Source organism: Vidua macroura, chromosome 4 (genome assembly GCF_024509145.1).
Source record: "Vidua macroura isolate BioBank_ID:100142 chromosome 4, ASM2450914v1, whole genome shotgun sequence".
NCBI classification, from domain to species: Eukaryota; Metazoa; Chordata; class Aves; order Passeriformes; family Viduidae; genus Vidua; species Vidua macroura.
In genome coordinates, this window is record NC_071574.1 from 68,131,292 (window position 1) to 68,156,143 (window position 24,852).

General features: G+C 40.4%; 1 protein-coding gene across 3 annotated transcripts in view; it reads left to right on the plus strand.

Annotated features, from left to right (window-relative positions):
• The first annotated feature begins 6,993 nt into the window (after positions 1–6,993).
• KDM3A (lysine demethylase 3A) overlaps positions 6,994–24,852 on the plus strand; it is a 29,309-nt gene continuing 11,450 nt past the window's right edge. Inside the window, exons 1-12 of one of the 3 annotated variants that reach the window (XM_053976803.1) lie at positions 6,994–7,014; positions 7,548–7,736; positions 10,232–10,381; positions 12,525–12,635; positions 14,192–14,294; positions 14,911–15,035; positions 15,507–15,579; positions 15,660–15,748; positions 17,875–18,026; positions 19,029–19,594; positions 20,826–21,027; positions 22,458–22,672. In XM_053976803.1, the coding sequence (XP_053832778.1) occupies positions 7,566–7,736; positions 10,232–10,381; positions 12,525–12,635; positions 14,192–14,294; positions 14,911–15,035; positions 15,507–15,579; positions 15,660–15,748; positions 17,875–18,026; positions 19,029–19,594; positions 20,826–21,027; positions 22,458–22,672 (1,957 nt within the window). In that variant the 5' untranslated portion in view covers positions 6,994–7,014; positions 7,548–7,565. Of the gene's footprint in view, positions 7,015–7,136; positions 7,154–7,473; positions 7,737–10,231; positions 10,382–12,524; positions 12,636–14,191; positions 14,295–14,910; positions 15,036–15,506; positions 15,580–15,659; positions 15,749–17,874; positions 18,027–19,028; positions 19,595–20,825; positions 21,028–22,457; positions 22,673–24,852 lie in introns of those variants that run through there. The other 2 variants (XM_053976804.1, XM_053976805.1) reach the window with 2 other exon arrangements.

Sequence of the window (24,852 nt, forward strand, 5' to 3'; positions counted from 1 at the left end):
TGATAAATACAGTGAGTGAGATAATTACCAGTGCCAATGCCCAGCTGCACTGCAGGCAGTCCACTGCAATCCCAGTGGCCCCAGAACTGCCCAGTGTCCCCTTCTCCTGGGCTGGGTGGAGATGCAGAGACCCCTGCACATGGCAGGAGAGCTGACACTGAGAGAACAACAGGAACAGTCTGTAACCTACAGCTGTAACTATTTTTAAGCAATACTGTTACATTTGCTCTAAGCTAAAGAGAAATTACAATGCCTATTTCCAATTTCTGGACAGAGGGTACTGGGGGATGGGTGGCAGTTTGATGGAACTGGGGTGTCAGCTGATTCTGCTTTGAATACATTTATATCAAAATTTCAACTCTCACATATTATTTCTTGCATTGCCCCTTTATCTAAAACTCAATGATGACTCAATCCCAATTTAATATCTTCTGGGAGAAATTCTCAGCAGCTGCTTCACAATCATGCTTTTTTTCCTCTCTGGCATTAAGGGAGCATAAACACTTATTAAAGTTTAACAGGTAAAGTAAATTTGAAGATTAAAATAATGTTTAATTAATAGCTATAAAACTCATCATCTTTCAGGTGCACAACACAAAGCAATTCATAAGAATTATTATTGTTATCCCCATTTACAGAGAAATGAGGTGAATTAAATGATTTGCCTTATGACACACATAGTGTTAGATTCCAGAACTGGCTCCCAGTTCTGTGCTGTACCAACTAGGTCACATTTAGCAATATACAACTTCTAAATATTCCCACTTCTATATTCACCAATATCTGGTATCTTAATATTTCTTAAGAAATTAATTAATTAATGTTTCAAATTTTTTTTAGCTTTATTAACATTATATCAGCACAATATGCACAATTCTTAAAAAATAAGAAATTATTTTTCTCAGTTGACCCTTGATGTGAAAAGTTACTGCACTTTTCCACTGGAATCAGTTACTGCAGTAGCAGGTAAACCACAAAATACATTTATTGCTGCAGTTCAAGGGCAAGTTGGTGAGTGACAGGACAGAAAAACTAGAGCCAAGAGAGCTGGTGTTCTCTGCAGGGGGTGGAAGGATCTGTAGTCCATCAATAAGATTCATGCATGTACAACCACCCACTGAGATCACTCTCCACTGTGTCCTCCCTCCAGTCAAAAGGCTGAGTCTTTTTTTAAGTGAATACACATTCAACAACAGTCAAAGTTCTTGTCCAAACTGCACATACTCGTAACTCGAGGATCACTACTTCTCAAATGTTCACTATTTTGTCAAAAACGGCATTAAATTACAGAGGCTAAAAGAGAACTTCCAAGATGTGGACTTGAATAATCAAAAGCAGCAGTGTGAATTTAGTCCAAATGTTCTTAGAAAAGTACGTAGGTGGGTAGTTTAGTTTTAGTTTAAAATTATAACAATTTCTATCCCCAGTCTAGGACTCACTGACCTGACACCTGCACATGCCCAGCACCCCAAGCTGCTGAAATCTGTCAGATCTACAAGAGAAAGGAGTAAGTTTTCTCCCAAGGGAAGACACGCTTTCACAAAACAGATCCCTTTAAAAATAAAGAGCAGGAGGGACTTGAAATAAGCTGAAAGAATGTCTCCGGCACTGGCAGGAAATGGTGTGAAGTCTAACTTTGCCAAAGCCAGGTTATGTTGTTTCAATGGTGGAAGAGCCTGGATATTATTAAGTAACAAAATATGAGTAACATGTTCTGTTTGCAGTTTTGGTGTGAGGCTTCTGGAAGTTAGGCTAATTAACAAAGAACAACTCTCCTCAGATCATTAAACAATGTTGCTTAAAGTTCACTGTATCTCTTTACCCACCTTTCAATATCTCCCTTTGTACATCACCAAGACATTCCTGCTGTGGTGGTAGTTCCTACGATGTGGTTCAAATATATCCATCAAGATAATATTGATTTGCATTATTTTATTAAAGAATGATACTCCAAACCCTTTGAATTATTAACTGATAATGTATTATTACCTGAGGGGAAATAGCTTTTTTCTTCCACAACAGGCCTTCTTCTTCTGAAGCAGTCAAGGAAAAACAAAACCAGCACAGAATTACTCACCACACTTTATGTATAATGCTTGTTCAGGGTTACTTTGTAAAGGTTATTGCATCACTCTATCTATAAATACTAATTTAACTTCAGAATTAATCTGCAAAATTTAATACCTAATTCCAATCTCCAGATAATACTTAAGACACAATTAAATGTTAAATTAATAGTCAATTAAAATTTAATAATTGATCCTGATTTATCATCCTAAGAGTCCTCTCAAAATTTCCTGTTTCTACAGTTGGGATAAAAAATTGAAATCCTACTAACACATCACTAGCAAAAGCCAGTTCCCACCGCAGAATATGGATGGGAGTGAAAAAGAGTAGGTCAGCATTTCTCATAATTTTTCCTTCAGCAAGTAAACTTAATTGCATAAAATTAAAATGTACTTTGTATCAAAATATGTGCTTCCTTCAGCTTCAGACAGTGAGAAAATATTAACTAATGTATGACATGAATTATTTTATTTTAACTTATGGTAAAGAGATAATCACTGAAAAAAGGACCTGGAAACCAGTCCTGCCACTCTTGCAAAGCTGATCCAGGTGAGGTGTGCTGAGGTAACGAGGCTGTACCTCAGTAAGGAGCTTTTCTCTTTTCCTGCTATAACTAGAGCTAGGTTGGATACCATGGATCTACATTAGCTACTTAAGGAGTCATTTAACTACATCAGTTTGGTGCTGATAAGAAAGTTTCTGGTAGTTTTTGCTCATTCTTCAGCACCACATCTCAAGACATATTGGAGAAATGAACTAATGGGTTATCTCCCAAAGTTCTGCTTCCAGTTCACAGAATATTCTGGGTTGGAAGGGACCCACAAGGATCACCAGGTGCAGCTCTTAAGTGAATATCCCATACAACGATCAAACCCACAGCCCTGGTGCTATTGGCACCATGCTATCAGCACAGCTGGTAGTTTCATAGCCTGGCCATAAGGACTTCCAACTTTAATTACACACCCTTACACCTCCATCATTAATCACTAGAATATAAAGGACTCCATGTTCCTCTTCTGTGCTTGTACAGCCCCCTCTTCAGAGGGCCTTTGATTGAGAATGGAGACCCTTAAATGTCACCACAGTAGAGATTTAAAAAAACAGGTCCATAACATCCTGCATTGATCATTGCTTGTTGTAGCTGCACACACACTGGTAGATTTAACCTGGAAATGCAGGAGAGCCCTGAAAAACAATCTGTTCCCTTGTATGGAAAACATCTTTGGAGAACACAGTGCCAGGACAGTTATCTAGAGCCCCTTTTCTGACTGAAACATCCCTTTCTTGTAATGTCTCTGTGACATCAAATACTTCTAGGTAGTGGGAGGCCAATTTTCAAGCACAAATATTTGAATAGCACATCCAGATTTTATATGCAGAGAGGTAGGCGTAAATGCCTGAATGTGCAATTGTTTAGGCATAAAACTGACTATTGAGTTTTATTGCTAAATTCCAATCTAAACTGAACTGTTAAATTCAAATAATTAAATTCAAACCTCAAAGCCTCTTCTGCTGTTTTTCCTAGTGATACCTCACACAAGACAAATTTTCTGTTACTTAATGGTGGCTGAAAGGAAGAATTTATTGAAGTATGTTCTGAAGTTATTGTTTAAAGAGCTCTTGTTTGCAGAGATTACTCCTTTCTCACATAGGAGCTAAAGGCTTACCTATTACCAGTTCAACGCAGAAGGTAGGGCCAGCTGGAAAAAATATGCTCAAGACTTTATGCAGGCAGAAGAACAGGCTGAAACCTGCTGTTTTGAGGTTCAATCAGTTCTGCTTATTTACTGCACTGCTTTGTTTTGCAGGTACTTCAACAGACATTGAGTTTTCCAGAGGTAAATAATGCAGAGCGAGACAATTGCACCTGTGCCATTATCATAGGGTTAGCCTGAAACTTATTTATGAACATTTTGATGTTTTCCTTGACACACTGAAGGTGGGCAAATACACACAAAATATTGCTAACAGACATTAGATTTTGTGGAGACTATTGCGAGTGGTGATAAAAAAGCAGTTAAGAAAAACATTACTTTTATCCTGTATTTTATGGTTGTCATACTGAGAAATAAGTTCTTAACTATTGCAGCAAATTCAGAGATGTCTAGAGTCATAATTTTATATTTTATGTATTTCACTTTTTGATCCAACACTTTACTGGCTACCTTTAACCTATAACATTTAAAGAAGCAAGATAATTTAAGAAAGAGATCTGGTCCTTATTTAATTTCAAGAAATGAAGAATCCTAGAGAACGGAAGCAAGTAGCTAATTACTTTCTCTGTTTCAAAAGCAAAAAGTCTTCAGTTGTGTGGCTTCTACTTAGCCCCTAGGGTTTGAATGTTGCCCTGTTCTTTTAAAAGTTTTCTATACCTTCTGATGTTCACATATTTCTACTAGAGTTCTCACACACTGTTCACGTAAATAATGATTGTTTTACATTCTTCTTTGTGGGAGGAGAGAACTGATAGACTGTTAGTTTAACCAGTGCAGTTGGAGAGGTGGCAATTTCATCCTCCAATCCACTACCACTTTTAGAATTCTAAATATTACAAAATCAAAAATAAAGTTCCCTCCTTTTACTCTTTTTCTTCTTTTACATCTTAAGTGAGTGCGTGAGTTATTTTGTATCATAGTGTGACATTTGAATACCTCTACTCTTTCAGGACTTTGAAAGATTGTTTGTACCCTGGATGACGGAGTTTTGTCCCAGGCTTCTGTCAACTTGTGCTCTGCTTCCTCATCTTCTCTTCTGGTCTCTGCCAATTCATTTTATTTTATCTACATTCACATAAAATGCTTTTTGATCACATCATCTTTTAGCATCCTTTCTGTATAAGTTCATGTTCAAGGGCATTCATGGACTGTGTCACTCTGTACTCCCAGCCTGCTAGGCCAGGACCTACCCAAACCATTAAATTTTATAACACCTTTGACCAGCCTCCGTGCCACTCTTTGCATGTGGGAGCTGCTCATTCACTAAACTATTGTTGTCATCAAATCTCTCCTTAGAGCCTTCCTTTATTCTGATGCTAATGTAAAAAAAAAAAATACTATTAGGCAACTGGAGTGCTACCAACAGCTTGATCTATTACACTGACTAATATTGCTTCATTATAGCCTGACATCCCTCTTCCTGCATGTATTAATCATCTACTCTTTGAGGCAAAGTGTTCTCTCTGCAGAAAATCTAAGGGCTTTAAATAATGAGATTATGCAACACCTACATGGTGTGATGTGTCAATTGTACAGCCGCTGCTACACGAGCCTAAAGTCTGCGATGAAACAAATAATTTGGTAGTTCCACATCTAGCTTGCTTTATACGACATCTTATCACAAATTCCACCTTGCAGGTCTGGTGTATATAGTAAATATTCAAATCTGAGAAGCAAACATACCTGTTTTTTCTTTCAGTGCCAGCTAACGAGTGGCTCTTCAGACTGCACACAGTTGCCGATCTATCATTTTTTTATTATTCACTTCTATTTCTTTTGTTTCTCCCTGCTGAAAATTGTAGCAATTACTAAGTTCATCTCATTGATAGAAATCATTGGAGATTGTCTACAGTTGTAAAAGAAATTGGACTGTCTGATTTCCATGGAGTAAGACAGCAATTTCCTCATCATAGCACATGAGGAATTTTTTGTGCCTTTTGATTTCATGTATGAATGAGTTTGTTTAAATGTAGTAAGCAAATGATCAGTGAAAGCAAATTGGTGGGAAAGGCTTTAAAAATACATTTAAACTAAAGGTGGAAATGGATTCTTGGAGAAAATGGAGGATGAGACCACAACACGACAGGAATGTCACAGTGCTCTCTGATGGGGGTTTTTGAAGCTCACCCATCTCTGGCGATGGAAGGAACCCTGAAGAAAGCACAAGCTGAGCACCGTGGGATTTTAATAAACTGGATGAGTCAACAGCTTCTTTGCCTTGGGTACTTTCTGCACTTGTGGTCTTTTCCTCCCACGTGCTCTGGTGGGAAAGTCTTAGAGTAGAGGAGTACATGTGTCTTTTTGGGTCACTGCTGAACACCATCGCCCAGATCATGTCATATTCTCTGTTTAACCCCTTGGTTCTCATTGGGAATGGCTTTAAACTGAAAGGCAATATGTTTAGATTAGCTATAAGGAAAAAAATTCTTCCCTGTCAGGGCAGAAAGGCACTAGAACCCTTCCAACCCAAACCAATTATGATTCTGTCATCTTGCCTTGTTACATTTAAGAACACACAGGTTGCATGTCAAAGGCGTGAGCTGCTGGAAGCCATTTGCTTTTAGATGTAACTACACAACCACCACTGACCACAACTGGAGCGCCTCCACAGTCTGCCACCCTCCCCAGGAACCTCGGGCACATTGTTATTTTGTGATAGTTCACCCTGCGCCCTGTCCCCTGCCCCGCAGGGCCTGCCTTCCCCCATTCCCTCAGCATGACAAGATGGCGGCCCCTGAGGCACCCGCAGGTGCTGGTCCCGCCCCGTGCGCATGCGCAGAACAACCCCGCAGGTGCCACCGCCCCCTGTGCTATATCTGAGTACGCCGCGAGCCGCACGTATAAGGGACCGTATCACGCCCGCTGGGCCCGCTTCGATCCCTCCGCCGTCTCTAAAGGCAGTTCCCATAGCTGGAGGCTCGGCGCTCCCGAGGCCGGAACACGGACCTAGAGAGGCACCGCGGCCCAGAGCGCGCTCGTGCCTCCCTTGGGGCTCGGCTGCGGGCGCTCCGCGGGCTGGCCCCGAGGGACTCCTTCCCTCGAAGCTCAAGCGGAAGGATATATAGTTTCTTTTTTTTTTTAATCCGCCATCTGCTGAGCAACGGTTTCAGGGGTGTGGCCGGGCGCGCGGGCCCCGCCCCTCAGGGCCAATCGCGGCGGGAGACTCGCTGCCGGCCCCGCCCCGCTGGCGCGGCGTAGCCAATAGGGTCGCGGGACGGGGGCGCGCGCACGGGTGAGGGGGCGTGTGCGCGGCGCGGCTCCGACAGTGTCGCTTGGCCGCGGTGGCGGTCGGCGCGGGGGGGTGGAGGGGAGCGGGACCCGTGCCCGGTGTGACTGCAGGGTGCGCCGGCAGCGGGGCCGGGGGGGAGCAGGTGAGGGCAGGGGCAGGGCTGGAGGTCTGCCCGGGTGGGCAGGCCGGGGTGTTGGTGAGGGGGAAGGAGCTTGGCCTGGTCGCCTTCTCCTTCCCTTCGGCTGCCGCCCGGCGCTCTGACTCCTCGGAGGAGGAAACAAAGAGGCGGCGGGGGTGGGAATGGCCGGGAGCTGCGCTGCAGCCATTCTGGAAATACCTTCTGGTGTTCCCTTCCACCCACCCTCGCCGAGAAGTGATTAACAGGACCGCGGGCGGGGGGGCGACCTGTGGGTGTCCGGGGGTCCGGCTGGAGCCGCTTGGAGAAGCGGGGGCGGCGGCCGGGAGAGGAAGGAGGAAGCGCTCACTGCCCTGCCCTGTGTGTTTCTCTCCTCCTTCCGTCGCTTTCCTCGCTGAAGGCCTCCCGATGAGTTAAAATGGTGCTGAGGCTCGAGGGGAGCTGGTCGCTGCTCGTAGGGAAGAGGTTCCTCTGCCTGTCGGAAGAGGAGGACAGGACGTGGGACGCCAGCCTCATCTCGGAATGGCCCTGGAAGTCGGGCAGGATCCGGGCTGTGTCACACACGGACATTTCCAAACAAGACCTGAAGGTAACCGGGAACTTTCAGAGAGCCCTGCTAAATCGAGAGTGTGGCCGGGGAAGTTGGTGTGGCTGTGTGTACACGTGTGTGCCCATGCTGCTCTCGGGGCAGAGCAGACGGCGTCTTGGCCGACTCGTTTGGAAACGTGCGCCCCTGCTCGAGTCCCCCATGTGCTTGTACTAATCCCGCAAATTACCTCTTAACTAATTATAAATGTGCTTTCTTCCACCGGCGTTTTGTAAAACAGGTTTTTACCGCACCCACTGTTCCTATGGTTTATTTCCTAAAGGTAGTTTAAGGTCTTGCTAGCTGTGAACAGTTTTTTGCCCCCAGAGTTGAAACCGAAACCCTCCAATGCTGTTGGGGTTGGTGACTTTTCTTTCCTGTTCTTTGGAGCAGCTGGTCGTGAACAACTACTTAGGTTTTAAAATGACACCAAATTCATGCCTGGTGCTGGAGGTCTCTCGGACTCTTCTTGCATGGTGGCCTCTTCTTATTAATGATTACCAAGTGGGTTTTTGAACACATAGTTATTGCAAGCGTGGTGTAATTGGTTAGCTGTGTATTTTGTGTGGGAGTCAAGCTGAGTTTACGGTTTGGCTATGAAGTTGTTAAGGGGCTTTATTTGGCAACTGTAGTCATTAGAAGTATTCAGCCATGTCTGGACACTTACTAGAGTATCGACTGAGTGCTTGCTCCCCAAGGGCAAAACTCCATTGTAGCAGCGGCATCTTGTGCTTGTTTCTACAGAAGATTTCGATGGCTGTCCTGTGACAGCAAGAACAGCACCATCTTTCCATTTTGACTGTATCCTTTCCTCTTTTTTGGTAATGAGAACTTAGTGACCTCTGATTAACTGACTTACTTGTCAAACAAAACGAAACTTCGGATGTTTCTAACTCTTTCTTGAAGGCGTAAACTTTCTTGTCAGCTTGTTGTTGTGGATCTGCGGCAGGGGTGGAGCTTTGTCCATTTTTGGGCGCGGGGCTGTGCCCTGTGCCGTGCTGGTAGTGAGGAGGAGGTTCTTGGTGCAGAAAACATTTAGGGACTTTGTCCGCAAAGGAGAAGAAGCAGGTGCTGATGGGGTCTCTATTGTGAGTTTTGTAGCTGGTTACGGTTCTGCCAGAAGTGATTGACTTGATATGTTCTCCAGTTGAAATGTTAAAGGAGTTGTAGAGTGGGCAATGGAGCTGTGGAGAGCTTTGTACCAAAACACATCCCATCTCCTTTCCTTTCAGAGTTCTGTGCAAGCTTGATAGACCCGAAATAATAAAGGACTCAGAGGGGGGATTAAATATTTCTCCTGTAAAAGAGTAGAAGTGTTTCTTTCAATTTTTATTTTGTATGGAAGAACTGTCAACTGCTGTTGAAATGATTTTTCTCAGCTGTGTTTTCCTGTGTGTGTAGTGTTGATGCAGTAGACAAAACAAGCCATTCTGGTTCTAGTTGTTATTTGCTTATCTCTTTAATTGTTTCTGTGCACCTCAAAATTACCAAGTTCATTTCTGCACCCATTAGTTTGATGACTCCTGGCTGTGGTAATGCTGTTTGTGTGCATGTTTTCACTTGCCTTTCCCCTGAGAGGGATGATAAAACACCAGGAAATGTTTCTGAGATTCACTCAATTGAGATTTCTGTGCTGTTTGTTAAATGTAGTTAGGCTGGATTGCTGTGTTTTTTGGAAAGGGGGAATGATTTTGCCAAGAATAGATTCGTCTACCAAGATGTTCCAATTCCTGTATTCAGGCCAAGTTGTATTTGTGGTGTTTCCCAATATTTTACTGATCTCCCATGCTGCCTTTGAAATTAGGGTAATGCTATCCCAAAGACGTTGGTGAAGCCATCATGTTTTTGCCATGAAATTGTTTTCCTTTTGAAAAATCTGCATAGTTTTTTCTGAAATTCACAAGGATAAATAACAGTTAAAAGAAGTCAGGAATTGATCTGCACATCAGATAATTTGATCTCTTTTACATCCTACTGTCATTTGTGCTTTCAGTAAATTGGCTGAAATTATTCTTTGGGATTGGCATTTTTAAAATGTTTCTGGAAAAAAAACATCTTGTATATGCTGGTGCTCTAGAGTTTATGGAAAATCCTTGTGCCACTACTGTAGGCAGTCCCTTTAGCTTTAGTGGACTTTTTTAGGGGGGTGTGTGTATATTTTTCCCTGCTTGTAAACACCAGTGACAATGTTAACATATTTAACTACCTTTGAGCAGCATAAAACTTTCTGAGCTAGGAAGTTGTAAAGTTAAATGTAAATACTATTATTTTATGTGAGTAATGATGAACCAATTAACATTGACCGTCACTTATAAAATACTGGCTTAACCTTGGATGCTTTAGTGATTGCTTGATTATGTGACAGGCAATAATCGTGCTGGAATTATAAGTACATTTAATGATTTTTTTATTTTTGAGTAAATTGATGAGTTTATCTTTTCCATGTTGAACGTGCCTGAATTTTATAGGTTGTCACTCACTTTGCTTCCTTTCTGTAGATTTGTGTAGAATTTGATGATGAATCATGGGAAAAGCGAAGATGGATAGAAGTCTACAGCCGGATGATGATAGCGTTCCTGGTGGAGCAAAAGCTGGTGCTGGCTGAAAGAAAAACCCAGTCCATGCCTCCTGTCCAGTGGCCTGCAATGGCAAGTACATTCTTGGCTTTGGTTCTGCAGTTCCACCTTCTGGGACAGCAGTGTGAATTTCTCCAGTGCAGCCTCATTCCTGGATGTCTTGGGAAGGGAGAAAATCTCTTTGTGCAGCTCAAACTGACAGAGCTCAGCAGCATTTGAAGTTGGTGGACACAAGGATGTGTTTTTATGACTTTGCTTCTCTCTCAAACCACTGTTCTGTACGTTGTTAATCCATTCTCCCTCTAGTCTTGTGTTTTGTTTCTTCTTCCATGAAATTCCTCTCAAAATAGAGAGAAAAAGTGTAAATGATAGGTTTCTAAGGATAGCCTATGTTTTTGACTCTGCCTCAAGTTAATGCTATGGTGATTCTTGGTCCTGAGACAAAAATAATTCAGATTACTTTTTTGTGATGCCTGCCTGGTACGAGTGATTTGTGAGATTTAGATTTTCTGCATACAAAAAGCTGAGCTATACTGTACAAGGAGAGAACTAAGCTTTCTGTACCTGCCATGCATGGCTGAATAGGCAAATTAGCTAGGGGAGGTGATCAGGGAACATTGCTTAATGTATTCAGCCAGTATAGTTGTACTTGACTACTTTGAATATTGCTGCTCAAGAAAGTAGCGAGATAAGTGAAAATGCAAACATGTAAACTTGCTGAACGTGAATTATGCTGAAGCTGTAGTCTGTGTTTTAATACTATTAACTTTGCTAGGTCTGAAGTAATTCATACCAATGCATTGTAATTCATATTGCTACATTTTAGCTAGTCTTTCTTTCTTAAGCAAAGCTAATCTAAGCAGCTACTTATTGGAAGTAGGCCCCAATAGAATGGGAGAGGAAATAGAAATATAAATCCTTATTCCTGAGCTGTGCATTAATATCAGCAAAATCTACCAGAAATTGTTCTGAAAACCTTAATATTTAAACTTAGCTGTTGTCCATTTCCAAGTATCTGAATAGTTCTTACTGGACACTTGTCTTCAGTTTTGGTATAAGGTTTTCCTCCTGAAGTGTTTGACGTGTCAGTTCATGCAGGATACATGTTTCAAAGCTCATTTAGCAAAGGAAGATGTAGGATCAAATGTAGGCCAGTCCTGGATCTTGTCTTGGCAAAAAAACTTTTTCTCCCTTTATCATCACACAGGGTAGGGAAGCAGAGGTCACAAAAGAGCTGTGTGGATTCATTTATTTGAAACTTGATCGCAACTTACTGGTTCAAGTGTATGGGAGAGTGTGTTTCTGACAAATGGAGTAGCTTTGTAGAACTTTTACAATGCCCAGTTACTCCTGTAGAGACTCTTGTCCCTCATGTAAGGATCTTGTCCCTCTGCCAGTGCTGTCCTGAGGTGAAGACAAGAAAGAGTATCTGTTTGGGTTTTTGGAGGACTGATCAAAAAAAGGCCTTCTCCTATCAGAATGATTGCCTTTTTTTTAAGTGGGGCACAATCAAACCTTTCAGGTAGGGAGGAGTTACTCTTGCCACTTCTGTTGTTCCAGGCTCCTGGTGCTTGTCCTCTCATATCTGGTACTATCACTAGACAAAATTTAATTTTGAGCACATTAGGAAGTGTTCAGAAGCTTTTAAAGGAAATTTTTGTTTATTGTCTGTTCTTAAAGCCTTTGGTATATCTGAACACAACTTCATCGTTGCACTGCTGTGTTACAACAAGTATAAGGCTGTCCAAATCATCACATGTACCTAAGTTTCAGTGTGTTATCAGGGTTGCACAAGTTTTGATGTAACCTATGCTGCAGGCATTCATTGATTTGCTAGCTATTTCCCCAGTCTACCATAAAGAGGTTTATTAGTAATATCTAATAATATCTAGTAATATCTAATCTGCAATTAGAATTATTACATTAATAAATTTTTCATGTGGACATGAATGATTAATTGCTAATGATAGCCACCTGCACTGAATTCCTAATTCATTCTGATACCGGAAATTAATTTCAAGTGGAGTCCAGTAACTTTCATTAGGTGTGTAATAGAAGTTTTTTTGAAAACAAGCTTTGTTTTCAAGAGTTGCATGTAGATGTGGTAACTTAACAGAGAAATAGAAGGAAAATTAAAGTAATTTTTTTAATGCAAATGATGAGTGATGAGATCTTCTTGCTCTGTTTCTGAGAACATGTTTATCACTTTTTTTAGACCTACAAGTCCTTAGTGGACAAAGCTGGAATGGGATCACTGGTTTCAGTGCGCTACCTGGGTGAAGAGAAATGTGTTTTCCTTTCTAAAGACCTCTTGACACCCATCCAGGTAACCTTGACTAGCTTTGTAGAGATGAAAGATGAATATCTTATCTTGATATTTAGGATGCATCAGGGTAATGTCATCAAAATGCAAACTTCAGATGGGTAAAAACTTGCAATAGGTGTTTATTTCTGTAACTCAAAAATATCTGAATGTGATGTGTCTGATTAGAAACCCTCCGGAGCTGATTCAGGACAGGGTCACTTAGCAGAGCTGGATGAGGGAGTGTGCTAGGACAGCTATTCAGCTCAGGTGACAGCAGTTTCATGTTGATTTAGGGGATAACCTGGAATAGTTTCCATTTCTTCTTTTGAGCATGAACTTTGTGCAAGGAGTTGCAGGAATGTCTGGCATAAATCTTGCTGTTTAATAGAAGCACATCGCTGCTAATCTTAAATAAAGGAGGAATTGGGCAGAATGTAAATGAGGTAGTTGAATTATTGAGCACCAGAGGAAAGTTTGTTAGTAAAAATTAGGTACAGGTGAGCTGAAACTATTGTTCCTGGGGAGGTGTTTGGAAGAATAGTATCTGCTAAAGATAAAGGATGTAGTAGAATAATTTTTAGGAAATTATTCTCAAGACTATAAACAATCTGAAATAAAAGTAGTAATGGTTGTCCTGTGTTGAGACTGCAAGTAGTACCATCATTAATATTCTACTTTGACTTGTTAACAGTCAGCAAATATACAAGTCCTTCAGAGAAACTGACAAGGGAGAGGCTAAAAACCAATTTTGAGTTGTAGATAGTTGTCTTGCTTATGTTGTCTCAACAGCAGGGTTGAGATCTCTTTATGCATGAGCCTTATCTCAGCCCTGCAGTGGAAAAGATTGCTTTACTGGCATCTTGAATAACAGTTTATTGACTTCTTGTTTTCAGTCTTTTGCCTCTTAAAAATATCAGAGAAGTGCCTGGGACAAAAAGATAAAACTCAACTCCAAACTCTTTTCTTATTTGCACTCTTTGAGCCTTGGGTGGAAACTTGCTGTGACCTTTCCATCAGAATCAATTCTCAATTGAGAATTGAATTTCAGAATCAATTCTCATTCAAGAATTTGAGAGGAAAAAATAATACACGTACATTATTCTGAAGAATTATGAATAATTTAGATGTAGCTGACACCTTTCATTCATGTAAACATTTTATAATGGTATCTTGACACACAGTGGATCCTGGCATTATCATAAACAGAAACATAAAATATTTTCATTGGCATCTGCTCAGGACAAATATGCTGCTGCTTCTGGGAACTTAAAATCCTAAGTTAAGAATGGACAGTTCAATTAAACTTATTGCTCATTAGCAATGTAGTACAACAAAGCTGGGTTATTTTCAGAACAATATTAAAGTAGACCTGGAGAGTCTCTCTTGCAGATGCTTGTTGTGAATTAGTGATAAAAAATTACCTGCCTCCACTCCAACATCCTAGAACTGATGGGGAACAGATTAATGAGAACTGGATTTGTGTGAATTGCTGCCATCTTGTTTTTAAATATTGTGGGATTTTGTTAAAAGCATTATCCTGAATTCAAACTTCTGTTCTTTTTTTTTTCCTGAAATAGGATGTGGATGGTTCTAGGCTTTCTCTTAAAGATGATCAAAATGTAAATGAAGAAATTCAGGCTCTGGTTAAGAAACACCTTGATGAGACACGCTTGGTCCAAGGTACAAGCATACTGTGGAGCAGAAAACTGGCAATAAATGCCCAAGTCCAAAGGGAAATCCTTGCAATGTTGGTTTAATTAATTGGTAATCTGTTCTAGGGGATACAAGCTTTTTAAAAATACTGATTTTACTCTCACAGCAGTGAATGCAAAATGTGAGGATTGTAGATGTTTGAGTTTCAAGTATTTCTTTTGAAAGAGTGAATATGTAATTTAGGCACATATAGATGTCCTGGTACTTGTGAAATAGATCAAACTTGTAGCAATTCTCAAAAATTTTGAGTTGTGTATTGTTTCAAGCAACTTGATTTTTTTTTTCCAGTTTGTTGCTTGTTTATGAAAACTTCCAAGGTGTTGTATAGAGGCTTCCTTTTTTAGTCAAATTTAAAATTGTTCTTTTGTTTGCCAGCTTTAAATTCTTAATTACTGGGTTCATAGCAGCATATTTGTACTTATGTGCTTGCACATGCAGGGAGTGACCTTTTTGGAAAGGTAAATATTGCATCTTACAGTTTTCATTTCCCATACTGTAAGGACAGAAAGAATTCATTTTGATAACTGTGGTCATCTTCATGCCTTGTTTGTCTTAAGCTTTTTTTTTTCCCCCAATTTTGTAGGTGGAAAAAATATAATTGGCTCAAAAATTAGGATTTATAGCCTGGACCCTTCTACTCAGTGGTTCACAGCAGTTGTTGTCAATGGTAATCCAGCTACAAGAACTCTAGAAGTCAACTGTCAGGAGGTAGGAACCAATTGCAGTGGTTTACTGATGGATATGGGGAATAAGTGCAAATTTTATTTATGTCTCCACCAACAACATTTTTATTTCTGTCTTTACTGTGATCTTTAAACATGAGTGTCAGTGTAGTGCAGAACACTATGACCCAAAGTGTTTCTTTATGCTGCAGGTAGATTATTAAATAACAAATGTCCTTCTATGAAAAGTGAGGGACACCTGGAATGAAGCAAACATGATCTTGGTTTCTTTGCTGTCTGTGCTGTGCAGACAGCACAAATTTGTGTTCTCGAGCACCAGTTTGTGGTTTTATGCAGAGTCACTGTCACATGGTGTGTTGTTAAGTTCAGCTTGGTATTCAAAGAACCTAGAAGTTGTATCTAAGCTTAGTCCGTACCACCACATCTAAGATAAATATATTAAAATAGAGTTTCACCTCTCTAAATGGCTGCTTCTGTGTTTCCTGTCCTTTTCAAGATTCCAGCTTTAAAAACTCTTGATCCAGAATTAATTCATGTTGAAATCATATATGACAACAATGGAAAATGTGGTAAGACCTATTACTTTTTGTCCTTCAAACACTCAGTAGTTTATTTGTGATAGACTAATCTTGATCACCTTCTCTTCCAGATAAATCAAAAAGAATTGGAGGTGTGAAAAGGAAGTCATCTGACAGCAGTGGAAGTGTTGATGCTAAACAGACAAAATCTTCTCCTGAGGTAATGTCTTGCTCTGTTATATATGGCTGTTACATAATGATTATGTCACTTCTCAAAACATCTTAAATAAGGATTAGATTAGAAAGTAGAATGATAAATATAATCCCTTGGAGGGTGTGTTGAGTTCTTTCAAACTTGTCTGGGCATTAATTGAACATCTTGCCTTGTAATAATTGGAGCAAAAGCTACTAGGCTTTGAATGTTGATGGTTTGTTGGGATTTTTGTTTGTTTGAGATTTTTACTGTGCTTTTTGCCCCCTCCTTCTTCTTAAGAGTTGGTCTGCCTGGTCATCTGTATTTGCAGTGGGAGAAAACACAAAGGAGTTCTGAAGTTTATAACCTTTACTTTTCATATTCTTTCTTTTAACTATTTTGTACTTGAACCCAAAACCTTCAGCTGCACTTGGATGCTTTGAGGATTCAAGCTGCACAAGCAGCAGTTGAAGGTTGTTTTAGTACAGAGAGGGGATGTGACTTTTCTGGTACTCTCATGTCTGCTGTTATTTCTTGTGTGAGTGACCTGCCAGGAATCACTGAGAGATAAGCAAACTCTCAAAGGTCAAAAGACAATCTGGCTGAATTAAGTGTAGAAATGCAAATGAAAAATCATGGCTTGGCTGAACGAAACTTGCCCAATAATTTTCCCTAGTGTTTCAGACCAAAACCTGCATTTTAGGCAGGAGTAGCCAGTTTTCGTTCAGGAAGGTCTGGCATGGGAGGGAGAGGGTTCTGTTGCTTCTGTGCAGTCAGTCCTGTGTAGAGTCAGCTGTGCAGATCTGGCTAATGGCTGATACAGTCATTAGCAGTCTTTAACAACCTCACAAAGAACCAGCATGAGGCAGCAAGCACAGGATAAGGTGTCTCAGTGAAGAGAGTGTCCTGTCCTGTATTTACTGCTGAGGAAGAGTGTGCAGCAGGGCAGCATGGAGTAGCAAAGGATTGCAGTCTTGTGTTTGTACAGCTCATGCTTGGGTACCTCTAGCAGCTTTTGGTGCTCAGTTTGCCTTCAGTTTTCTGCATAATTCAGCCATTGAACAGTCTGCTTGACACACACAAAGCTGGACTGTATTTTACATTCAAAATGCCCTGCTGAAGAATTACCATGATCTGAATTCATAATTTGTTTTACCATAGTTTTTCCTTAAAGTAGTGAAGTTATTTACCTCTCATTTTCCTGTCTACCTTCCTTCAAAGGACTGGGTCATTTTTCACTTTTGCACTCTTTGGGAAATGCCTTGCAACCATTTTTTTCAAAGTGGTTACAGTGGGTGTACTTTCTAGTAAGGAAACCAGAAGCTATTTGTTACTTTGATTTTGGTGGATGTGAGTATGTGGGAGTGATGAACTGAAGCCATATTTTTTGTTAATAAGTATGTGATAGTACTGATTTCTTGTGTGGAGTTAATTATCTGCAGCATTTTTCTGAGAGCTTGACTTGGTACCTGACAGCTGTGTAGTACCAAAGCAAAAAGGAAATATTTTGGAGCTGATGCTAATGAGCTTGTAGTGTAACTTCCCAGCTGGGGAAGGACCTCCACAGAAAAGCTGCTGTTCTAAAGACACTTGCTAATTTGGTAGGCCTGTTGTATTGCTAAATGAATTACAGATTTCTTAGGATGCTGATTTAATCAATGCAGGATTTCTGTACTTAACACTTTCTAGAACTCTGGTGCAAAGATTTTCTTGCATGTGAAGAAAGTTCATATCTAGATCTTTGGTAAAGCTGTCAGTCTTCACAGTTTTGATTTTCTCTGGGATTTTCAGCTGAGCTCTGAAATCTTATTTCTGACTGCCAATTACTGCAGTTACTTTAGAAACATTGTTGCACTGGCAGTTGCAAAGAGCAGAGCTTTCTGTCTTTTTTTTTCCACTTTCTTAATACACATTCCCCAAAAAATTAGTTGTTAACTGGGGGAAATGAATTACCATGAACAGTCTTTCATGGAACCTATAAGATTTAAAAGGACATTTTAAAGTCTTTCTACCTCATGAACTGAGTGACTCTTTAATTTACTTTATTAAACATGGTAGGAAGAGTACTAATATGTTTTTCCTTTCAGGCTGAACCCTGCAAAGCCATAATTTGTTACCCCGAAATTTCCTAACTGTTAAAATTTGCCTTGCAGGTTTCTCCCAGTCAAGGACAGGTGCAGTCAGTACCAACTGTGCTGGGTGAAGCACTGCTGGGATGTACTCCTGCAAATAAGGACCAAAGGCACCCAGGCCTGCCCCTGCCAGCCAACTCACCACCCAACCTTGGTGCAGAAACTCCTCAGGGGTAAGGAAGCAGTTTTATGCTTATACAGACATTTAACCTCCAAAAATAATTGATTCTTACCACAATGAACTCTGAGGTAATTTTAAACACCTTTAGTAACTACTCTTCTGCTATACCAGCATAGGAAAGTGTAAGATTTTCTTTCCCTGGATATGTAATTTAGTTCCTAATTCCATGTTCTTACTTACCTTTAAGGAAGTGGCCCTTCAATGTCCCAGGCTAGTGTCACTGTTTCATTGTACCCATCTGTAAAAGGATACACAGGTGTGGTGCCTTCTTTGTCAAATGCATTCCTTCCCTGCCCCCAAGAAAACCAGAACATGTTCAGGCAGGTGCCTGCTTTCTTGCACATCAGCTACAGGTTCTCAGTTATAGTTCTGTTGAGCAGCAGTGCCTTTGAACTTTTGTTACCCCCAGTTCTGTCACAAAATGGATGTAATGGTAGAAATAGTGTGACAGGAAAACCCAAATTTGAAGTGCTAACAGGGATTTTTCTACTAGTTTTATCTCTCTCACATGCTGAATGTGGAAAATATGATTTTTTTAAAAGGTTTTTTTTTGTGAGAGATGTTTTACAGTCTCCACCATTCTGACTTCTGCTGCCAGTCAGAAGTTCTTTGACAATCTTGCCACAGACATGCAAATGAAATGCATTTGGTTATTCAGCAGTTGCCTGGAGAAAATGAGAAAGCAACTATTTGTTTGTGAGAGAGGGAAGTGGAGTAGCAGCAATAGCAGCAATTTTGTGTGTGCCTACATGGGTGTAGAGTTTTATTGTTCTAACTTATACAAAATTAAAGCCAGATAAAACAACTGAAAAACACAAACCCATTTTGCCTCACACAAAATTTTAAATACTCACACATCGGAACTCAAAGCATATAATTAAATAACCGAATTTCTTCTTTCAAGCTTTAAGTGTGGCTAGATTGAGCAGCTGATGCTCTGATTTGTTTGACATGTTTGTGTTTTTTTTCCTAATTATTGCATGTTGTGTTTCAGCACATGTAGACGAAGCCTACCGGAAACTCATCCTTCCTGTCTTAATACTGGAGTTAAACCACTGACAGAAGAGCTGACAGCCTTTCCTAAAGTGGGGCTTATGTCTAAAGAACAAACACAAAATCCTAGTGATCAAAATGGTAAATATACCTCTCTGAAAACCTCAAGATCTTCTTCGTCTTTAACTGATTCAGCTAATGAAAAGGGAACCAACCTGAAGAATAATAATGAACCTTTTATGAAGGCCACAACAATCTTTCCCAAGGAATGCATTTCCATAAAACAGTTGCAGCATCCCACCCCTTCCATAGCAATACCCAGAGGCAGTGGCACTGTTGAACTGCAGCGAACGTTAGATTGCAGACCCTCAACCTCAGATGCTCATCTTCTGTCCTTCAGTGAGTGTGGGGTTAAATCACAAAGCAGCTGGAGTAGCCACAGAGGAAACAAGATTGATGAACTTGCAGACATGGAGTGTTTTATTAGAAGAAATTCAAATGAGATTCTTTGTGACAAAAGTGAAAGTGAAAGCTTTTGGACTGGAAGTGCCAAGGTCCAGGATAATAGTAAGTGTTTCTAAAATTTCCTGTCATTTGAAAGTCCTTGTAATTTCTAACTACTTAGATGTAGGTAATTTGTTGCATATGCATAATTAGTAATTTAAATTGAGTAAATCAGGAATTTGAGTAATTTGAATGTTCTTTTAAGACAGGAATGCAACAAGCTGGAGAAACACCCTTTCCTGATAAAGGAAAAGGACTAATCATTAATTTTTAGATATAAGTTGATACAAAATATATGCAAGAACAGAATGGCAGAAGAGGTTACAAAAACAAGGTTCTTTTTGGAATACAGATGCTGATGGCATAATGAGAACTACCTTTTAGCAATGGTCCTAAATTTCACAAAAATGGTTAGGGATGGAAGTTGTCCTCAGCAAAGCTCTGTTCAAGAGGGGCTTTGATTTAAAAACTGTCATGAGAGCAAAACAAAAACCCACCTATCGCCACCAAAAATTAAAACCCATTCAGCCCCAAAACCACCCACCTTGTTCCTCTTTTCCATTTGGCATGCTCTTCAGGTTTTCACATGGGACAGGAGGGGAAAGGCTGTGGTTGTTTAAGGAGCTGGACTCCTGGTGTCATGTGTCCTGCTGTGCATCAGGTGGTGTTGCTGATTGTTCAGGATTCTGGGAATCCCCCTACATACCCACCTCTTTTTTTTTTTTTCCACTGCTGTTGCTTGGTCTTGGATTACCATGTGCTATTCCATAATTAGCATGGATACACAGCCAGCCAAGCAGTCACTGTTGTGTCCCCTGCAAGGCCTCACTGGCAGTGTAGGAGGAAGAGAAATGTTTGGCATCTGTTACAGTAAGATGCTGAAAGCTGTTGCATCATGAAGGGGGAAAACAGGATTGAGAAATGGCCAGGTTATACTCTGTCCCCATTTCTTGTGAAATATGGTTGCTGCATGCCCTAATCTGCCCAGGGCTCCATCTCTGGCTGAAGAACTTCTTTAAAAGCAGATGTTCTCAAAATGCTGCTCTGTGAAAAAGTGAAAGGAGCTCTTAAACTCAGGTCCACAGACTGTGTGACTCCACTGGAACTGCAGCTTGAGACAGTTCCTGCTGACTGGAGGTTTCTGCCAAATGCAAATATTTTTAGCATAACTTAGTTTCAGTGTAATGTGAAACTTACAGGAAAAGTTGATGTGGATCTTTCACTAAAATACATTTGGTGGCACTTCCGTGTGAAAATCTGAGGCTTTTCTAATGCTGGCTGCTCTTCCCTGCAGTAATTGTTCGCAAGTCCATTTTATCTGATGCTGCTAAAGTGAAGAAGCTGCAGCAGAGTGGAGAGGCATTTGTGCAGGATGGCTCCTGCAATAACATCGCCCCTCACCTGCACAAGTGCCGGGAGTGCCGCCTGGACAGCTACCGCAAGAACAAGGAGCAGAGAGACTCCACCGTCTTCTGCCGCTTCTTCCACTTCAGAAGGTAAGAGCAATTCAGATCAACACCCTGCAATTCCTTACATGTGAAAGGTGAAAAAAACCCAGTTATGTGGCCAGAATAGTCTCATGGAGGTCTGTTTCAAAGCTATTTAATGCTGGTGTGTGGCTGTAAGACCAATATACCCAACTAATGAGTTGCTGCCTATGGGTTTTTAGCCCTTAGAAATGATACAACTGCTTCATTTGAGCAGAAAATATTTTGGCAGGACTTAGAGCTCTTTATTTTGCTGTTCTGGGCTGAATGCCAGTAGGATAGCATGAGTTTAGTTTTGAGTGCTACAGCTCAGTAGAATTTGAGATACTAATGAGAGGGTAGATTACATGCATGTTTCCTAAAGTTTAGTGGTTGGACACCTCAAATGTCAGTCATGAACCCACAGCTGTGAAGGAGTTGCAGTAAGTGGCAATGGGCTTTCAGCTGGGGACATTTAAACTTGCCATAGAAATGTTTAATCTATGCACACACTGGAATTCAATTTTGTTGCTAAACATTTTTAAAAATACAGATGTATTACTAATCTGTTATTTATCTTCAGATTAGAGACTTTACTGTAGTAAATCTTTGTATAATCTGATGTGTGAGATCAAAGTAACAACAGAGTATGCTAATTCGTCCTCTCAGGGTAACAGTCCAGACTTGCAGTGCAGTTCAAATCAGATTAATCCTTTGGTTTATAACTTGAAACTGATAGAATTATTCCTTTTTATTGAATGTGCAATTTGCCAAATCTGGAGATGGCATTTGTCTGATGACAGCAGCTGCCAGCAGTGTTCTCATGGCACACATAACACAACAAGTGAGCATGCATCATCAGAAGTCACCTTCTTTCTGCAGCGTGTAGTAAAAAGGTTCCTGAGCACAATTCTTCATGTTTTCCATTTAAGACACTACTAACAATATAGATCTCATTCTTTCCACCTACTCAGAATCACTCAAGAATATATCTTTCTCAAATTTTGCTTGATGCTTTTTGACAGCTGCTTCCAAATGAATTGTTACTGAAATATAGTCTATATTTAAGGCATTGTAACTTCTCCTGAGAGTTGTATGTAGTCCTAGATAAAATTATTGCTGTTGCCATCTCTAGATGTGACCTTAATACCTGCGCATTTTAAAAATTGTAAACCTGATTTGGTTTTGTGTGAATAAAGAACCATTTGTTGTAAGGTAGATTTCCTAACTAAAAACCTGAATGTTTTCAGTCTTTTTTTCTTTAAAATAAGCAGTGCACTGAACGTGCTTAATGCTAGTGACCAGCGTGTTTACCCATGTCTGTTGTAACCTTTGAGTAAATTCAATGGCATACAGCACACACACTTGCAACTCGAGCATTGACTGATTGGAATGAATTTAAACCAGTACAGCATTTGATGTGATGAGGGCTTTTTCTCCTTTTCCCCCTTTTTCATCAGGCTGCAGTTTAATAAGCATGGAATACTGCGTGAGGAAGGTTTCTTAACTCCAAATAAGTACGACCCTGAGGCTATTAGCCTGTGGCTACCTTTATCCAAAAATGTTGTGGGTCTAGATCTGGACACAGCAAAGTACATCCTCGCCAACATTGGAGACCACTTCTGCCAGCTGGTGATATCTGAAAAGGAAGTCATGTCAACGATTGAACCACACAGTAAGATCAACTTGTATTGAAATCATTTGTGTTTTCACAGCTTTAGTGAAGCTTTAAGCTTCTGTGTGAAAATTAATTGCATGTATTTGGAAATATCATACAAAACTTGAGTGTCCCTCTCTCTTTTCAGAGAGGGAATGGTTAAGAGCCACTGTGAGCTAGTGTCAACAACTCTGCTTCTCACAGGGAGGGGGAAAGGGAAGGGTGATTCCACTCTTCTTCGTCAGAAGTTGTTTCTCAATTTATCAAATTACTTTTCCTGTTACAAAGTGAAAAAAAAAATTAAGCAAACTACCAGGTAGCTGACAACAAAATCTATTCTTTGCGTGAAAATGAAATAAAGATTTTACTTTGCACAGGTTCTGTTAGATTGCTTTGGTCCTATTTTATTGTAACTGCATCATAGACCTAATGCTGTCTGTCAGTAAAAGAGAGATTTTTTTTCCTCCACCTGCAAGTTTCCAGTAGCAGTTCTAGAAGTGATTGTGTGCAGCCCTACTGGGCATAGACCAGAGAAGTGCTGGTGATGGGATAACTGATTGGGGAGGTCAATTAGTGTAGACAGGGCAAACTTAGCACCCCCAAACACAGGGGTTTGGCTGCATCAAAATATTTCTGTGACAAATGGGGAAGTCTGCGACCTTGCATAATCACTTCTCAGAGCAGAATGACTCCTAAACTGTATTTGTTTTCTGGATTTTAAGTGCATGACCGGGGTACAGCACAGTTTAGGAGATTGCCACTGTCTGCTGTGTTTGTGGAGTGTTGACATTAGATAAAGATCCTGTCTGTTTGGCAGTCACTCTGCTGTTCTGAAAGAAAAAAAAAAAAAAACTGAACAAGCTTCAATGCCCTTCAAAAGCAGGGGGAAGACATGTGATATTCCAGTAATACTTGCTGTGGGGTCTTACCTTGGGCTGCTTGGAATCGGCAAGCTTTGCTCTTCTCTTGACCTGCAACATGTTCAGGCCTGTGGAACCAAATTATCTGTAGCCAGAGTGAGATATGTAGACTGAAATACAGAAACACTTTTGGGAGAGTGAAGCTTTGGGTGAATTCATGAAACAAAGGGAAGGTGTGGTGTTTCTTAATAGCAGAGGATGCATCTGTTGGCATAGCTACCAGAAACATCCTCTGCTTAAAAAATACAGACATGTGTGAGTTCTGGAAATGGCTTGAAAGGAGCAAAATCTCATTAATTCATCTTTGATTTTATTGCCCTGACTGGTGAGAGTAAGGGAACTCGCTTTCATTAATATGGAAGTTATTTTGAATGCCCTGGGCAGGAAAGAAGTAATTTACAGTCTGAATATGTGGTGTTCTTTGAACAGTACAGTGGGAGAGTGCTCAGTCAGCACAGGAAAAAGGGAGATTCCTCTGCCACCATGACTTGAAGCTATGGTAAATTTATATTTATTATCCCTGTAAAGTAAAAGATTGACTAGTGTAGGAAGAACAGCTTCTTAGGTCACGTTTTCCTTGGCTACCAAATGCCAAAAGGAAACAGGATCAAACTCTACAGAGAGGAACCAAAAAAAATAGGAGAAGTAGAAAGAGAGAAGATTCAGAAAAAATAGGAAATGGCTTTCAAAAGATAAGAAAAAACCTTCATCCTGTTTGGGGGAAATTGGAGAGTTGACCTAGAAAATGATAAATATAATGCATGTTTTTGAAAGGCAGAGAAGAATGGAGCTGGTGATATTTAGACCTGTGTCTCTTGGAAGAATTCTGAAGCAAGTAGTCAAACAATTTTTACCTCCTACTTAAGAACAAATTGTGCTAAGCTATTCCAGTGTTGTTCCATACATAGTCAATGGGCATTATTCAGAACAAGAGCAGCAGATGTCTTGGATGCTGGTATGGTTTTCTTAGCATGCATTAGGACATGGTCTCTCATAACTTCCTTTTAAAATTAAGAAACACTGTGGGCAGGAAACTTTCAGAGAAGTTACAAGTGTGGAAGGTGGTAGGAGGAGGCAGGTGTGTGCTTTTTGTCTAGTCTGGTTTTCTAGCTGGCAATATAAAAAAATGGAGATCAGGTTAAAATAATTCTTGCATAATCACAGATTCACAGAAAAATAATACAGCCCTGGAAGGGCTTGTAAGTTTTTTCAAGATACTGTCAATGTTTGGGATGTTTTGAGTGGACTGAAGAAGTGGCTTGGGATGAGGAAAGGGGA